The 17,196-nt window shown below is 37.0% G+C and overlaps 1 protein-coding gene across 2 annotated transcripts in view; it reads right to left on the reverse strand.

Annotated features, from left to right (window-relative positions):
* Polr3A (RNA polymerase III subunit A) overlaps positions 1-17,196 on the reverse strand; it is a 114,887-nt gene that overhangs the window by 82,580 nt on the left and 15,111 nt on the right. For both annotated transcript variants that reach the window (XM_067152880.2, XM_067152878.2), the window contains exons 3-6: positions 15,296-15,445; positions 13,856-14,108; positions 10,489-10,729; positions 2,845-3,022 (exon numbers count right to left, since the gene is read on the reverse strand). In XM_067152880.2, the coding sequence (XP_067008981.2) occupies positions 2,845-3,022; positions 10,489-10,729; positions 13,856-14,108; positions 15,296-15,445 (822 nt within the window). The remainder of the gene's footprint in view (positions 1-2,844; positions 3,023-10,488; positions 10,730-13,855; positions 14,109-15,295; positions 15,446-17,196) is intronic.

Raw genomic sequence — 17,196 nt, forward strand, 5'->3', positions numbered from 1 at the left:
GTGTTTTTCTAGAAGGATTTTCATTGTGAAATAGCCATCGCAGGAAGATCTTCCTTTTCTGACGCCAAATTGTTCCACTCCTAGAATGTTCTCATAGTGTTTATATAGTTTATTTTGAATGTAGCATATATATTTTATAACCAGAATTTAATAAACAATTGCCTCTGTAGTTATCACAGTCATTTTCGTCGCCTTTCTTGAAAATGGGTAAACTATTGCTTTATTCCAGTTTTCAGGTGGGTCTTCTCCTTTCCAAATTCTATTTAGGAACTGGGTGAATCTTTCTTGGAAAGATTCGCATGAATATTTGAATAACTCCAAACTTAAGGCATCTTCCCCAGGTGTTTTATTGCACCTTAGTGTCTTCAGGACTCCAAGTAGTTCTGTCACTGCCGGGCTGAGTGGCTCAGACGGTTGAGGCGCAGGCCTTCTGACCCCAACTTGGCAGGTTCGATCCTGGCTCAGTCCGGTAGTATCTGAAGGTGCTCAAATTCATCAGCCTCGTGTCAGTAGATTTACTGGCACGTAAAAGAACTCCTGTGGGACAAAATTCCAGCACCTTGGCGTCTCCGAAAACCATAAAAGTAGTTAGTGGGACGTAAAGCAAATAACATTATTATTAGTTCTGCCACTGTAATGCGTTCGATGTGCAGATTGTCTGAGTGAAGTGTCTGAATAGGTGAGACCTTCTGTGACCATAAATTTTGAAAGTGATTTGACCAAGGGTTGCAGGAGATTATGTTGATTCTGAGTGTGTCTTTAATTTCCCTATTTAAATTTTTTGAAATTTTGTAACTCTGTGGTTGAGGTCTGGTTATGTCATTTTCTAAATGGGATACAAATTCTTCCCAGTTTCTCCTATGGTATTTGCGCACTTCTCTTTTTGCTATTGCTCGTTTTCTGTGGTATTCTAATTTATCCTCATCTTTCTTGATCTCAGATAATTTCTTTGATGTTTTCATCCCAAATTCTGAGTCTCCTGTTCCTCTGCCATTTTGTTTTGGTGCCAAGGCTCTGGCTGCTTGGTTTAAGATGATTTAACAGTGTTTCCATTCCTCTTCAACATTTTCTATGTTGGAGTTGATTGGGTTAATTCAGCTAGTCGTTGTTGAGAGAGCCATCTAATACTAGAATCATGAAGAAGTTGTACTTTGTAAAGAGAGGTTGTATTTGATTTTGTTGGTTCCTTCCTCTTACTGTGCCATTGAAGTTTTATTCTAATGGGGCAAATTAATAGATAGTGATCTGTTTCTAATTCTGGGCCTCGAAAAACTCTTGTATCTAAAACCATTTCTGCTAGTTTGATATTGCAAATAGCATAATCTAGTACTGGTCTCGTGCCTCTTGCCTCCCATGTGTATTTATGCCTCTCTGTGATTGAAAAAAAACCATTCATTACCTTTAACTGTTTGTAAGTGGAGAAGTCTATTAATCTAATCCCGTTGTTGTTGTTACAGGCTTGTTCGCCAAATGCGCCAATTGACTGTCCTACTTTCGTATTACCAACTCTTGCATTAACGTCACCCATCAATAAGAGATAATCATTCCTATTAATGTTATTCAAAACCTGTTGCAGTTTGTTGTGGAAATCTTCATTTTTGTCTTCTTCACCATCTACTGGGGCATACACTCCAATTACAGATAGGTATCCTTTGGATATTTTCAGACGTATCTCTGTTATTCGTTCATTCCAGAAGGTGTAATCTGTAATGGCAGATTTAAACCGTTTATGTATCATAATCATTATGCTTGATTTTCGGAAGTTACGCCAGCGCAAAACTGTACGTAATTTTGTGTGTGTGTTGTACCCTGTAGTTACTTTTTGGTCTCTGATATTACGGCGATTGAGATTTCCTTTTTTGCCAAAATGTCGTCTAGCTGTTCCTCGTTATGAGCTATACCTCGTACATTCCATGTGGCAAACTTCAGGATGTTTTCTTTCTTCCACTCATTAGCCTTATTCATGCTGTAATACTTCTGTTCAGTCTCAAGTGTGGAAGGCTTCCAAGGACGTTTCGACTCATCCTTATTGTAAATGTTGGAACTCCCAAGAACCCTAGGTCCCGATGCATTCCGTAACGCAATGGTGGATTTCTCTTCCGAGCTACCACCTGGGGTAGTGCATTCTTTTAAGCGGTTTTTCCATTATGCAATTGTATCTTTGTTAGAGTTGAAAGCAAGGAAATGCCCCCCCCCAACTAGTTGCTGGCAAGAAGGAGGTAAGTTCAGTGGTGGGACTGTCACCTTTCAGCTTCTGAACCAGCTGATCAATAAATAATAGTGTTTTAGTGGGACACAAAATGGCTGTAATATTTTTGTATAATCTATATGAATAAATCTAACACCTATTTGATTTTGGCTGGAATTCAAGTGTATGTGTGTTCTTTGCTTGTTTTGGTTTAACAGAGACAAAAATAGCAGATAGCAGTGAAACATCACTTTGCATTAGTCTGTCATTCTGCCTGTTTGTTCCACCATCAAACAAAAATCAATGAAGATATTTTTATGAAACTTTGTATTTCGACTAAGCCAGGGTCCCATTTCTAGTAGAGTACACCTGGTTTCCAAATACAAATTTGAATCCGAAGTTATAAAGACAAATGAATTGAACATTTCCGAATATCTCCTTTAATATTGGATTTATGAAGAAATGTTAAAGAACAAAAATTTTCTTTGTTCAAATCAAGGCAGAACAAAAAAATGTTGTGCGCCAGGTGGTACTGAATTAGCAGTATATGAAACACAATATAAATAGCAATGGAAACAACATTTGTTCACATACTGCAATGAAATAAACCACAAACCGTAAAGAATAATTCTTACTGTAAGTTATTCCTAATTTACCTGCATATTAAGAGGTATCCCTGATGTCTCGCTATTAATATACAGCGCACAATGTAACTGCAAGAAATCCCAATCCTCCTGAATCATGGAAATTTTAGCTCCAGTCTGACGATGTTTTGTAATAACATCATTGATGAAGATGATTTCAGAAAGCTTCATTGTTAGATCATCTTCATTCCTGGTCAAAACAAAGAGAAATATTTAGACCAACATACATAGTACAAACCAAATGGATAAAGAACATGTTCCAGCAAGCAAAAAAGGTAAGAAGTAAATATACATCATATATCAAGAGTAGTAAACTCAACCTCGACTTGTGAGGAGGAATTTCGGGGACAAACGTTATGAGGTGAGGTCTCCTAGACCGCCAATGTATCATAGTTATTCATAGCCACATGCAATCAAACATTTAACTTAAAATTGCTTGCATTGGTACTTTTATTAATCTAATGCAGATCAATAATACAAATATGTCCTAAAATCAAAGTGTACATCTATTATGCTCATATTTTCATCCTTAATAGTCCGGCTCCATGGCTAAAGCGTCAGCGGGCTGGCCTTTGGTCACAGGGGACCCAGGTTTGATTCCGGGCAGGGTCAGGAATTTTAACCATCATTGGTTAATTTCTCTGGTATGGGGGCTGGATGTACATCTTGTCTTCATCATCATTTCATCCGCATCATGATGCGCAGGTCGCCTACGGGCGTCAAATCAAAAGACCTGCACCTGACGAACCGAACATGTCTTCAGCACTAAAAGCCATACACTATTTCATGTGAATAATCTGTATAAAACATGTGAAGATTTATATCTGCTTGTATATATATATATATGTATATTATTTAATTTTTTATTTAATTTGATTATTTAATTTAATTGTTTATTTAATTTTCTATTACATCATCTGTAATTGGGACATCCTGTAGGTGATAAATAAATATATTCTATTCTATTCATTTTTCATTTTCATTCTTAATAGGGAAGAGTAGAATCAGTTTTAAATAATTTTTAAAAAGATTAATAATGTTATTTGCTTTACGTCCCACTAACTACTTTTTAAGGTTTTCGGAGACGCCGAGGTGCCGGAATTTAGTCCCCCAGGAGTTCTTTTATGTGCCAGTAAATCTACCGACACGAGGCTGACGTATTTGAGCACCTTCAAATACCACCGGACTGAGCCAGGATCGAACCTGCCAAGTTGGGGTCAGAAGGCCAGTGCCTCAACCGTCTGAGCCACTCAGCCCGGCTTAAAAAAAAAAAAAAACTTTAAGAAAATGTTATACAACTATTATTTAAACATCAAAACAAGGTAAATCACATCATTTTCTCAAAAACCAGAGCAGGTAAAACAAATATTTGTTTTTGGCAAAATTCTTAATTTGCTTGTTGAATGTTCTTTCACAAATTTTCAGGTGCACAATACATTCTTAGTACAATCTAGACAGACTCTCTCTCTCTCTCTCTGTGTGTGTGTGTGTGTGTGTGTGTGTGTGTGTGTGTGTGCGTGCGTGCGTGCGTGCGTGCGTGCGTGCGTGTGTGTGTGTGTGCATATATAGCACAAGTAATTAGTTTTTTCCCCTCCATGGATCATAAAGTGAAAAAGGTTTTCTTTTCTAAAGTCTCCTGTCCTCTGCGTAGGGCATTTTTTCTTTCACTTGCAAGCACCCTCCCTATGCATGCTCTTGCTTCTCAGCTTATCTGAGAATTTGTGACCCATATTCCAAACTGTGGTTTTACAAGACTATGTGTTAGAATCTTCAGTAAAATCTAATCTGCTCATTTCTGAGTTATCTTTGTACGAACTGTACAAGATATTAGCATTCAAACAAATTACATCTTGTAAAAATCAGCAGTTGAATATCTCCTTGTCCAGTGATTACTCCAGTAATTAGCACACGTTTCATCTTGACTTGACTCCTCCTTTGCTGAGATTATAGGATTTCTTACTTTCAGTCTTTCCTGTCCCTTTGTCAAAGGATTTTTCGAGATGCATTGAGCCCTACTCTGCATCCTTTTGGCCTATGTGACATTAAAGTCAAATCCTTGATAAAATGAAGTAAGAAGGAACCAATTGCTCTAAGCGTGTTGGAGAGGAACTACTTCAGAATTTCTATTTTATACTTTTGCAGTTTCAACAAAGGACAGTCCTCCCTTTCTTAGAAACTGTACCAGATCTATGGACATGAACCAGTTATCTACAGTACAGTGAAATTCCAGTTATAACCCTGAATGTGCTTTGTCAGGCGTAAAATAGTTTAGGATGTCTTGGAGAACTTTCTGTTTTCAACTCCATCTGAATTCTTCCCGATGTAAACGTAGCCAGTGAAGAAATACCCATTCCTACCATCTGTGAAGCACATGAGCTTTATACCGTACTTCACAGATTTATTCAGCATATATACCTTGAACTTAACAATCGCGAAAATTCGTTAATGTCTTGTCCGTACGGGCACCAGTTTCTATAGTGTATAGAGTTTGACTGTTTCCCATGACCTTCTCAAACAGTTCCAAGATGGCAGCTGCTGGATCATTTCTTCAATGATCTTTCCTGGTAGCAAGATTGTCAAATTGTGGCATATTAAATCTATGCTCACTCATGAAACATCAAAATACAATACATCTCTCCTCAAGCTGTCTACAGTGAACAGTGCCATGGTATTCTCATGAGTCGATTTGAAAACTGCAGAATAGGAGTTCTACAAATGCTTCTGTCTATGTAATAATGCTATTGGTTTTTACGTCCCACTAACTTCTTTCATGGTATTCAAAGACGCCGAAGTGCAGGAATTTTGTCCCTCAGGAGTTGTTTTACAACACGAGGGTGACATATTTGAGCCCCTTCAAATATCACCGGACTGAGCCAGGTTGGGCTAAGCACTCTACCGTCCGAGCTACTCAGCCCAGCAAATTTCCATCTCTTCATTGTCAGTTTTACATTCGTCCATACAAGCATACCCTACAACATATCAGTAAATAGAAGCTTCCATACCTCATCAGGATCAGCTCGGTTTCCAATGTATGCTTGACCTTTTAGCCCAGGTAAGTGAATCACCATGTTTTATGCTTTTGCATACCGCTTCTCCTCAAGAATGGCTCACGTGACCCTTTATACCTGTTTTCTCCACAGCATGCTCTACAAGAGGTGCTATCCGCAACATTTGCAGCCTCATTATTTTCTTCTTTTGTATGATCAATAATGCCACACGTAAAATTCACTATCCGAAATATTGTCACTGTTTGTAATATAGAAATCTTCATCAAAAAATGTTTCAGTATCACCTGTATCCTCCTCAAGCCACGACTGTACAATACTTTCATATCTTTGGTCTCCTACTTAAGTAAATTCAGGAGGCCCCCCACTCATCTACAAGGTCAATATGGAACGTAAACACTGAGATGCAGTCTGTGATACAGTTCAAAACCTTTACTACACAATCAACCACATGCATCAACAGCTGGAGTAATACTGAGCTGTGCAGTGACTCAAGGCCACACGTGAGGAAGGTAGACAAAAGAATTGTTAGAAATCAACTACAGAGGGAATAAAATAAAAATTTGAAAATGTTCTTGTGGTCTATCTGACTGCTCCTCACAAGTACAGTATAGGGTTAACTTCAGAAATGCATTCTCTATATATATATATATAAAAGAACCTCATATATAAATGAGCATCCAAAAGCGTCTGCTTTCTAAATGAATAAAAATTGGACTGAATGAAAAAGTACTGGGCAGGTGACAAGAACCAAACAGTACAAACTAAGAGAAATTGAACATGGAACGACTCACATAGTCCAAAATGGCCAATGAAGTTAATAATAATAAAATGCTTATATTCCACATATTTCTGTGTCATACTTCTAGTGTAAAATTTTCTTTTCTTGAGATTTGTGGTATACAATTATATGCAGATATAGAAAAGCTTCTGAAAATATATGCAAGAAGAAGAAAGAAGCAGACTGTCTTCTCAAAGATATAACGTATTTCACCGAATGATCGTCGCACTTTTTATACCAAACTTTTCGAAAAAATTACCAATATAAATGGTCCGTTATTGGACATAAATTTCCCAGCTAACTCATTCCTGGTTGCCAGAGTTTTGCCCCAATGTGCTAAGTTGGGCTTATCAATTGGTAAATAGCACACCCACCAAGACGCATGGCTAGTGCATACCGTGGAGGCCACTGCATAGGCTACTTTGAGCTACCGGCAGTGCCAATGCACTATGAGAGACTTAGTCTCATTACCAAAGATTGATGCCTGCCTGGCCAGCAGATGATATAGATGTTGATTCCCATAGGGAACCTGAAATATTTGTCCCAAATGAGTAAATTTATATCAACATTATGCAAAGAATATTTAAATACCAGTATTTGTATTACTGAAACAATTAATTTATAACTAAACTGTATTGTATACAAGTTTAAGTTGTAGGTAATAATTGCGTATATACATCAAAATAATTCAAATATTCCAATACAAAATTCATAATTTATTTGCAACAGTCTGGCGAATGTTTCTCCAATCTGAAAATAAAAACAAACTTATTAAGTTAATCGCCATTAATCGGAACATTAAAGTTAAAATATTACACTAGCAAAAATTATTGCATTATTGTGAAATACGGATATCCCAGTAAAAATTTACTTCAAATCTTCTGTGTTGATATCGCTGGTTTCGGTATCTGATGCACCATCCTCGCTGCTGCTCATACCAGTATCAGATTCTTCGCCACTGTGCCTAACTACGTCGTCTTCGGATCCGTTTAGAGAGTTTGAAATCCAGGTCTCTTCGAGACTAGTTCAGGTGGTATAAGGTCTCAACTCTTCACTGAACATGAGCATAATAAGTCGAACGAAAGACACCTAATATTTCCAGCAGGCGTCAATTGCTGATCGCCGCTCATCATCAACTCATAAAATCAACGTAAGTGGTTTCTGAATACATATATGTCCAGTGGCTGCAAAGTAGCTGTCAGGCCGCCGGGAATGACTACCTGTTGTGTGTTATTTTCATTGAGAATTTGCTTCACTTTGTTCACGAGGTGACCTCGGAATCTATCTAAAATAAGCAGAGCCAGCTGTTTCACTAGTGCACTGGGTCTTCTATCCAACACAGTTTTAACCCACTCTAGCATGAGTTCTACGACCATCCAACCCTTTCATTGCACTTGTACATGAATTCCACGGTGAAACTATTTGCTTAGGCATTGTTTTCCTCTTGCCAAGAAGCGATAATGAAAATGATGTAAGGTGGCAACTTTCTTCCGTGAACTGTGCATTGTCATTTCTCACTAGCGCTGATTTTCTTAAAATATACATTCCATGATCCTTTTAGCACAATAGTGCTGTTGCAAGGAACATCAAAAAAGACTGATAAGCATTACTGATTTGAGAAAGTAAGTATGAAGTTTCCTTGTGCTAACTTAAGACAAATAGGTTAAAATTTACAATCCTGTCCGTGTAATCAAGCAATTTGTGACATGTTATTGTTCTCCTTCGCACCGACAGATTGTGTCATTGCATGAAACATATAACCCACCCACGACTCACCTTAAACTGAGTTATGGGAATGTTGTGTTCGCACGCTACCTTCCATGCCTTCATTTGTTACACTTCATATGATACACTGCAGCCACCGTTATGTATTTCACTGATGTACACAAACACCTCTTCGTCAATTTTCGGACACTTCCCTGTTTCTGGACATCTAAACGCGCTTTTAGAATAGTTTGTATTTTTTAGCTTGTCTTTTAATATCCCCCAGTAATGCACCAAGTCTCCACTCACTGAAAATTTTCTTTCCACAGCTCTGTTACTATGCTCTTCATCAAAGACAATTTACCTTTAGCGTAAAGGCTGCAGAATAGTTTCTATAATTACAAATATATGCTTCACACGTTAATGTGTTGGTATGTAAATTACTGTCCGTAATTGTTCAGTATTATTGTATTCAAAAACAAAATATTTTATAACGCCCCCTAAACAAAATAAAACTTACATCCTTACGCACACATGTCTACAGTAATCAAGTCACTCACAAACACACACATCCACCTGTACATCCCAGAGCAGTCGATACCTCCACGAGATGGGAAACGGGAAAAATCTACATACCCCCTCAACATGGAGAAGTCCACTTGAGGTGAAGTAAAAGGGTTGCAAGCAGGCTGTACCTACTCGTAAATTCCCCAGTACCGGAACGTTTGATTGTGTATTAGAGCAGACTTCAATAACATGACAATGTTCTGATGTGTACCGTTGATAAGAGCAAATATTAACTTCCTTTTTTGTGAATTAGATTCTCAAGGACTCATTTTGTCGTTTGCTTTCAATACCAGTGTACCCCTGATTGCAAGGCTTTGGAAGCCGTACTAGAAAACAAGTGTGTGGTGCCGGTATTTCCCGCTGAGGTTGCCGATAAGTGACAACTTGCAGCCTTACATATTTCAAATGAGAACTCATAATATGTCACTGGTGAATAAATTGTACATAGTCTTACGACCACGTTGTCAAATTACCGATGATCCATGTATCGTACGTATACCAGCACTATTTATTAATGTTGTATGACACCTCGCAAACTTGACTCTGTTGCCAAATTTCCCATAATCCACACACGTATTTAAACTGCGCATTCATATGGAACTTACATTGGGGTTCCATTTAACTTCTAAACAGAGTGATGAAAAAAATTTGGACATGCAACGATTATTGATGAACTTTTAAAATCCGATTTTTGAATTGAAAATAAAGGATGCGACAATTACGCGGTGGCGACGATTATGCGGTGAAATACGGTAATTATATATATGTTAATCAATGCGAATGGTTCTTATACCAAGGATGATGCAATGAACAGGATTCAAGTATTTTACATTCAATCTGTGTTTACAGAAAGATACAACTGATACAGCTAGGAACAGAAAGTCATTCTTTTCTTCTCTGTTCACAGATATCCAATAAATTTAGAGCCCTTATATATATATCAATTATTTTCTTAAAAATACGAAGGACTTTAAATTTTTAAACGGCAATGCTTATAAATGAGAATATGGATAAATTGTTCAGTTCACATCAGTTCAAGGATGATAATTATTACCATGTGTTTATATATGGTCACTTCCTCGCTTAACTAAGACAGAACATAATATAGGGTGGCACACAAAATGTCATGCACTGAAAATGGCCTATAAAATATTTAATATACATCTTCCATACAAGATGGTATTAAAATACTCTCTGGAATGCTCATGGTTATACAGAATACAGTATATACTTAGTATGTCCACCTCAGCATAAAACATCTCTGAGGTGAATCTTCACTTATGCGACCACACTATAAGTCCTCAAACCACCCCCGCAAAAAAAACAGGTCACAATTGCTGCTTGCAACTGCATAATATTTCCTAGTTTGTAGTACGGTTTGAGCTAAAGTTCCTCATCACAAAATGAGATAGTTCGGAACCCAAAATTACTCATTTTATAAATAATCTTCAATGTATGAGATTTCATGTACTGCTTGACTACCAGCAATGGCAACCACAGTGCAATATCTCACTCACATCTGAAATTATGCTTTCGTCCCAAACGTTCAAAAGAAAAGTAAGCTATTTTGAGGCACAAAATGCTTGCCTATCAACTTACGTTCCAGATTTTAAGTCAGACACAACTGATGGACGAATACAAAGTGGCGGCACTGGAATCCTAGTAAGAATTAGATCTTTGGGTTTCCCACAATTTGGATTCATCAATAACAACGGGATATCTTCTTCTGGAATTCTTTCCAGGATATGCAGGACTTCCAAAGGATTAAATATATGGATCAGACTATTGTTAACGGCAGACTCCACTTCTCTGTTGTTCTCCACAGCCTCACAATACTCAGCTGAAAGTAAAGGAAGTACAACAGCAGATTAATAAATACTGTATAATCACAATCAATTTCTACAAAATATATATAATATTTAATTATTATATGGTAAATGAAAGCAGACAACCATTTCCTATATTACATACAATCTCAAAAATGAAAATTGACTAATAATAAATAAAATGGTGGACAAGAAAATTGCTATACCCAGTATACGTCACCCATCTCTATATATAAAAATGAAATGATGTCTGTCTGTTATTCAAAATGACATACGTCTAAATCAGAAGATGGAATTTCACAGGATTTGCACAAATATTCTCAGAGGGACCATGTTTTATTTTAAAATGTAGCGTGAAAATAAAAACTTAGGAAGTTATTTCCAAAAAAGTCATGTAATAGCATGAAATGAGATGGTGTCTATTTCTTCCTCACTCAATCACGTATAGAAAGAGGAATTATGGACTGGAATAATTTACCACGGGAGATCTTCAATAAATCTCCAACTTCTTTGAAATCAATCAAGGAAAAAAACTAGGTAAACAACTGATAGGGAATCTGGCACCTGGGTGACAGCTTTAAATGCAGATCAGTGGTAACTGATGATTGGACGACCAATTGAGCTGAAATTTGGTATGAATATGTCTCGGATATTCAGCACAAAAACAGTCCTATTCTAATTTTTCAATAATTAGCCAGTTCAAGATGACTACCATTAATACATAAGCATTTACTTAACTTATAATAATTGAAATGCTAAAAAAGTAAACAAACAGGCAAATGGTTAGTCATATCACAAAATAAAGGCAACAAGTGTACTTAAAAATTCACTTTTCTACAAAAAAAGTAAAATCCATTTTCTTTGTAACTCTATGGTTCCCCAGGAAATTACACTTTTATGTGATAAAGAAAGTGTTCCAGAACAGAAACCGGCTGAATGCTGTTCAGTAGGTTCTGGTTAATTCAGAAATTGGACACCAGACTGCGCGGAGGTTGCTGTCTCTTGAAACCAATGATCCAGTATCTTAATAACCTGCATTCACCGGCAAATACTTCAGACAGAAGATGTTGATCTTACGACCGGTTGCTTTTCTCATGGTCAGCTCTCTTTAGCAATGCCAAGAATCAGCAAAAGAAGCAACATCATTGTTCTAGCACCAAGAGGGCTGACCTCTAATGCACTGTACAAAAGGACCTTTGGAAATGAATTCACAAGAGTTCATTTCGTTACCAGCAACTTAAAAATGACAGTTTACACATCAATGATGGGTACAAACAGAAGTCAGCGACATGGCAAACTATTAGCCTGGTACGATCAAAACTACAAAGGGTTGAAGTTTTGTTCTTAAAAATTGCAAGTGACCGTAACGCATAGGTACTTCAGAGACCTTGAGATTCTTGAAAATGTGTTGCATTCCATCTTCTTCAGCATCAAGAATAATTAACTAGAAACATTCTTTAGCAGCATCCAGGTGCCTTATTTTAACGTATTGTGTGCACAATTTAATTTTTAATATCATTGTGAACACCCTTTATCTTCAGTTTTAACTTTGTAACAGTACACTACAATATTCAAAATCTGTCTAATTTTAACTCTCACATGTTTATTTTAATGTTATTGTATTTGTGCACTATTTTTGGACTATCTGATATATTGCATAATTTGTGTTATGGCTGATGATGACCTTGACTTTAGGTCGAAACTAGTACCAAATTAAATTAACTTGTAATGTAAACACGTTACAAGGCTTTGTATTGAAAAGGTGGAAATGATAAAATTTATTTAACTATTAATGTAATCACAGTTCAATACAGACCAATTAACATGAAATTTATATCCCGTAACCCTCTCAGTCCTGAAAGAAAACTGGCGGTGTGAATTTTTGTTTGTACATCAAAAACTGACTAAAATGCTCTTAAATACATATATTTTAGTTTATTCTACAAAATAAAAATTAACAACTGAAAGAAAAGCATCTGCACAATTGTGCATGTCAGGACTTAATTCACTACTTACAAAAAAAAAAAAATTACCTCAATGCATGTGAATATACATATGTACTTGATCAAATGTTCTATTTTACAGTGGGGAATAATTTTAAAACAATTCAATCTTCATTCAAACACCAGTAAACATTACATTTTCTACAATGAGGATGAGTTTTGCTTATACTGCCCTTTCGGCGGCAACACCTTGTCGTCAGGCCTGAAAGAAAACTGGAGGTGTGAATTTTTGTCTGTATGTCAAAAACTTACTAAAATGCTCTCAAATACATGTTTTTACAGTTTATTTTACAAAATAAGAACTATCGGCTGAAAAACAGAACCCACACAATTGTGTGTGTCAGGACTTAATTCACTACTTACAAAAAATAAAAAATTCAGCTCAGTACATGTGAATATACATATGTACATGATCAAATGTTCTATTTTACAGTGTGGATCGATTTTAAACAATTACATTTCATTTCTCACTAGAGTACAAGTTCTGCTTTCACAGTCATTTTGGTGGCAGCACCCAGCCCTCGGGCACGCATTGCCTGTAGGGAAACCTAGCCTGCACAATTGTGCGTATCAACATTCAAAAACCTCATGGTATTACAAACAATGTTTTAAGTTGACAATTTACGTTTGCTAAACAATTTACACACTTCATTTATTATATTCTGATATTCAGTAAATCTTCTAGATGAATATGAATGCAATAAATAAACATTTACTTTAGGCATTACTGCTTCACGCCATCTTGCCGATGAACTGTATTTTTAAGCTCTTCTTCCTGTCCCCTGGTGGTCAAGCGCTAAATAAAAACAACTGAAGTACATGCTACGTGTCCTGCATAAGCACTGCATCCCGGTCTAGTTCCAAGAAAACGTCAAATAAGCTCAGACATCAATAAAATACGAACCCGTACAATTGTGCGTACATGGTCTGAAAGGGATAAAGCATGGCTGGTTTTCTTGTTGATCGCGGTATGGCTGACTGTAACTCAGAATGGTTCTACGAATGCAAAGGCAAGTTCCAATAGAACTTCATTCATAAGGGTCTATACAGTAGGTGATACATCATTTAAATTTTGGGAGGATCTTATTCCCTTATAAGCTAGCTTTTTACCAGAAAAACTAGGTATATTTTACTCACCTAATTTGTGCACTATAACTGGGTCTGTTTTCTTAGCAGAACGGTACTTTTCATGGACGATCTTCAAAAGGCCAGGTCCCTTCTTTACCATCCCATTCAATTCCTTACAATGAGGGCAAACAGTGATCTTCTTGGCGATATCCAATATCTGCTTTCGTAGCGCTTTGCGAGTGAGATATGGTAACGCCTGATTCGTTACTCTATTTATAAACTGTTTTCTACTTTTAACGTCCAACATAACCCTGGAACAAGACTAAAAAAACAAAAAAATTATATGTTTTAAAACGTAAGCCTGAAATTAGATAATGAAAGTACATATGAAAAGATTATCTTTGCTTACTAAAAATAAGTTTTTAAACTCATGAGAAATAAAGAAGCATTTTCCAACAGATGAAATTCTTTGATATACCTAACTATAATTTCTGACAGTTCTGTAAAATAATACTCTTTTTTGATCTTCCTCTTGAATAACAGATGTAATAGAGGTAATGTAGATATTTCATACATTATTCAGATAGGAGCAAGGCAGAAAATTTATGTTCTTTGTCTGGGTAGGAGATATAAGCACTCAATCAGGCTAACTTGACAACCCCGGTTGTAAACGAATGCCTACAAACGTCAGAAAAGTGTCCCCCATATTGAAAAATTGTGTGAATATAGCAGTTGAAAGAAAATTGGAGGTTGCATAAAAGATCTTCAATATTGATGTGGGTAGTGTGGGATAAGAAGAAACACGGGAAAAGGAAAGAGATGATAGAGACAATTTATATTGCTGCATCTTCCAATGCTATGCCTTTGCTGACAGGATGTAGTGTTTACAGTGCACTATGTCTTCTGGTATGGACTAGAATAAATTTGTTACTTTCATTGACCTGTCTTAGTCTCTTTCTTGGCTTTGACAATATGAAAGTATGAGCAATTCTAGTAATACCGTTCCTTATGCAGTCAGTCCCTGTTATGAATGGTGTGAAAATATCGCTCATAGGGTCGGTTGGTGCATGCATTTCAGTGGGCTTGGCAGACTGAAATGTAATAGCAACTTCTAGCTCACTGAGGAAACCAACGGGAAACTACCTCACTCCTCATTTCCCTAGTATGCCTCTTCAGTGACACCTACGCTATCTATGACAGCTGTTGGTGGAGCTGTAGAGGATCAAACCAGCCTTCGGGCTGAATACCCAACATCTTCCAATGCAGCCATATCATTGTGTTTATCCTATAATGTGTTCACCTTCATGATCCTATCTTTCTATTTATAATTCAACTTTCTCCCATATTGAACATATATATAACTTTACTATTTCAGTTGAAGCAAAAGGATTGATTGAGTAATTGAACTTCCTACTCATATAATACTGCCTGAATTTCCATCACCATACCAGTAACTGTTAGGATCAACTGTGATGCAAATCACTAATATTTTGGCTTTTAGAAACTAACCTTGCATATGGTTTGAAGAACATTAATAACAGAGCGGAAGTAGCCCCAGTGAAAGACTGGCAGTTCCAGATCAATGTAGCCAAAATGTCCAACACAGTCACTCAGCCCTTTACCACAAGTTTCACAATCAGCAGCTTTCTGATTTGTTCCCTGTAACATTGGATTAATATCACATTATTAAATTTTAAAAATGCAATCTAAATTTAAAGTAACAAATCTACCAAATTTTTGTTGAGGTTTACAAAAAGGATAAAATATGCATATGAAAAATATGTCAAATTTATAATGTGATGTATACTGAGGGGTCCAAACAAAATGTATACATATTCCCATAGACGTTATTTACGCAAGTTTTTTAAAACCCAAATTGAATTATGGAGGGAAAGTGTAGCATTTCATCATCCCTAAAGAGGGCTAGAGTCACTTCCATGTGACCGTCAGGACAGGCAAACAAATTTGTGTGGGTACACTTGATGTTGAAACAACACAAGATCATTTTGAAGTGGTTGCAAGTGGAGAATTTGTATGAAGTTCAATGACGATGGCAACATGAGTTGGGGCAGAGCCACCAACATGTCTGACAATCGCACACATTCATGACAAGTTTAAAACCGATGGCACCGTGTGTGATGTGCACATAGAATAATCTGGGAAACATCACTCAATAACAAGTCCAGTGTCATCACATATGATGTTATAACAATTTACTCACTAACCACATAAGTCTGACAACTATTGTGCACATGAGAAAGGAGTTAGTTGATTGAACAAACGATGAATTCTCAAGAGAGTTCCCCTGCAATTGTTCTGTACCTAAAATACAGATGATCCTGAACAGTCTTACAAAGAGCTTCTGAGACAGGGTACATGAGGATGTGAAGTTTGTAGGAACAACAACTATGTAGTCTAATGAAGTTTGATTTAAGGTAAATGGTACAATTAATGATCATAATTGTGTTTATTGGGATCCTGAAAATCTACACATGCAAGTGACAAAACAGTCAATTTACTAGGAGTCAAGCCGGGCTGAGTGGCTCAGACGGTTAAGGCGCTGGCCTTCTAACCCCAACTTGGCAGGTTCGATCCTGGCTCAGTCCGGTGGTATTTGAAGGTGCTCAAATATGACAGCCCCGTGTCGGTAGATTTACTGGCACATAAAAGAACTCATGCGGGACTAAATTCCAGCACCTCGGCATCTCCGAAGACCTTAAAAAGTAGTTAGTGGGATGTAAAACAAATAACATTATTATTATTACTAGGAGTCAATGCCTGGTGAGGACTGTCAACCAGGGGATTAATGGGTTCACTCCCTTTTGAGCGTACGGTCACTGGTCTCATGTATCTTCCATGCTGGGCGTATCGATTATTCCAGCCATCCGAGCACTTCATAGGGATGAACAATTTTACTTCCACACTGATGGTGCACTATCATAGCACCACTATGATGTAACAGCCTATCCAGGTGACATGCTACCAGAATGTAAGACAGGACAATGAAGTGCTGTTGAGTTCCCGCCACATTTCCCTCAGCCTCCAACTGTGGGGAACCTTGAATAATGTTCTGTACCATCGAAAACCAGCTACACTTCCTGCACAACAGAAGAAACTGACGCGCCCAGTAAAACAATCTTTGCGAAAACTTTAAACACCACTGTTTGTGCAGTGGTTTGCTGAAATAAGACGTTTCTGAATGCTAGTGGTAGACACTTTGAGCATTTCCAGTGATTGCAAAAGTCAAATATAATTTAATACCTACAAAAATCTAGTAATACAACCTACAAAAATCTAGTAGGGCCTAATACAAATTATGCTGATATTGTGCATACATTTCTGATAATATAGCATGTATATATTTTTTGGACCCCTCTGAATAGATAATTCATAAAAGTAAAATTTGCTGA

This window comes from Anabrus simplex, chromosome 8, assembly GCF_040414725.1.
Source record: "Anabrus simplex isolate iqAnaSimp1 chromosome 8, ASM4041472v1, whole genome shotgun sequence".
Classification (NCBI taxonomy): domain Eukaryota; kingdom Metazoa; phylum Arthropoda; class Insecta; order Orthoptera; family Tettigoniidae; genus Anabrus; species Anabrus simplex.